General features: G+C 67.1%; 1 protein-coding gene across 1 annotated transcript in view; it reads left to right on the top strand.

The window, feature by feature from the left end:
* The first annotated feature begins 515 nt into the window (after positions 1-515).
* KCNT1 (potassium sodium-activated channel subfamily T member 1) overlaps positions 516-1,312 on the top strand; it is a 61,207-nt gene continuing 60,410 nt past the window's right edge. Inside the window, 1 exon segment of the mRNA XM_015572324.1 lies at positions 516-682. Coding sequence (XP_015427810.1) covers positions 516-682 — 167 coding nt within the window.

Here is a 1,312-nt window from a genome sequence, read left to right as displayed (position 1 = left end):
GACGGGAGAGAGGACATCCATGATGAGAGGGTATCATAGATCGGCTGCCTCCTGCACCAACTGGGGATCGAGCGCACACCCGGGGCCTGTGCCCCGACCGGGAATGGACCGTGACCTCCTGGCCCACAGATCGATGCTCAGCCACTGAGCCCCGCCTGCCGGGCCGTCAGTGGTAGTTTTCACGAGCTCCCTCCGTGCGAACGGTGGGGCATCCCGCCCTCTGACCCGACTGAGCCTGGACCTTAGACGCCTTCGGTGCCCGAGGACGGACAGCACTCTCCGAAGCCAGGACCCTGGTGCACAGGCCGAACGCTGGCCTTCCCACAATGGGTGACCGGGTGCCCCCTGGCCCCGCGTTGGCTGCATTGCTCAAGGGCTGCGAGGCCACGTTCTCTTTGCGAAGCTGGGTCCTGTAGCCCGAGACCCTGTCCACCTGGGTGCAGGGAGCGCACACCTGCCATCCAGCCCTTTCCCGGGCACTGACAGACACGGGCCTCGGTGCTGCCCCTTGGACAATGCACCCCGGGGCTGTGCAGGGTGCTGCCTGCATCTGGGGTCCCGATGGCTTTGAGCTGTATGCCCGTCGCAGGGTGTGTCCCAGCAGCCCCCAGACACTGCCAGTCCTGTCTTCCCGCCACCGCTCCATGCCAGGCCCACCTGCTCGCCCCTCTCCCCGGGGCAGGTGGGGTCTGGACACTGCAAACACCGCATTCCTCTTGGGCAGACACAGGACGGGAGACCCAGGTCGCAAGACCACCCAATGGCTTCACCAGATGTTCCCGGCTCAGCCGGGTCTGGGAGGGCCCGCCTTCCTTCCACAAACCTCCCCAAGTGCCAGCCCTGGTGGTTGGTGGGGCACAGGCGGGTGAAGAAGCAGGCAGGCTGGGCAGGCTGAGCCTTCGGTTGGGCCGTCAGGAGGGCCTGGCGCCCGGGCAGCTGCTGAGGACAGCTGTGCCCCTCAGAGTCCCCTCCTCCCGCACCAAGCCCTGGGCCGTTCCCTGGCTGGCACCTGGGCGAGTCCCTTCCCGGCCCGGCCTCCTCTGTGAAACGGCAGGACCTGGGCAGAGGCAGGACCTGGGCAGAGAGGCTCGGGCAGCGGGAGTCCTTGCTCCACTCCTGGTCTTGGTCTCCTGGGGATGCCACTTCCTCCCTCGGGGCCTCCGTCTCCCCACTTGGCAAATCGGACAGGAACCTGCCCTGTCTGCTGGGATTCACGCTCAGAGCGGTCAGGGCCGCCCCCACAGTGTATCCACAGAGTAGCCGCTTGTCCCTGGCTGGGATCCCTGCAGCACCGGCCTGGGCTGTGGGCACT

This window comes from Myotis davidii, unplaced genomic scaffold (assembly GCF_000327345.1).
Source record: "Myotis davidii unplaced genomic scaffold, ASM32734v1 scaffold609, whole genome shotgun sequence".
Taxonomy (NCBI): domain Eukaryota; kingdom Metazoa; phylum Chordata; class Mammalia; order Chiroptera; family Vespertilionidae; genus Myotis; species Myotis davidii.
Note: the sequence above shows the minus strand (reverse complement) of the source record. Positions and strands in the feature narration are given on the sequence as shown.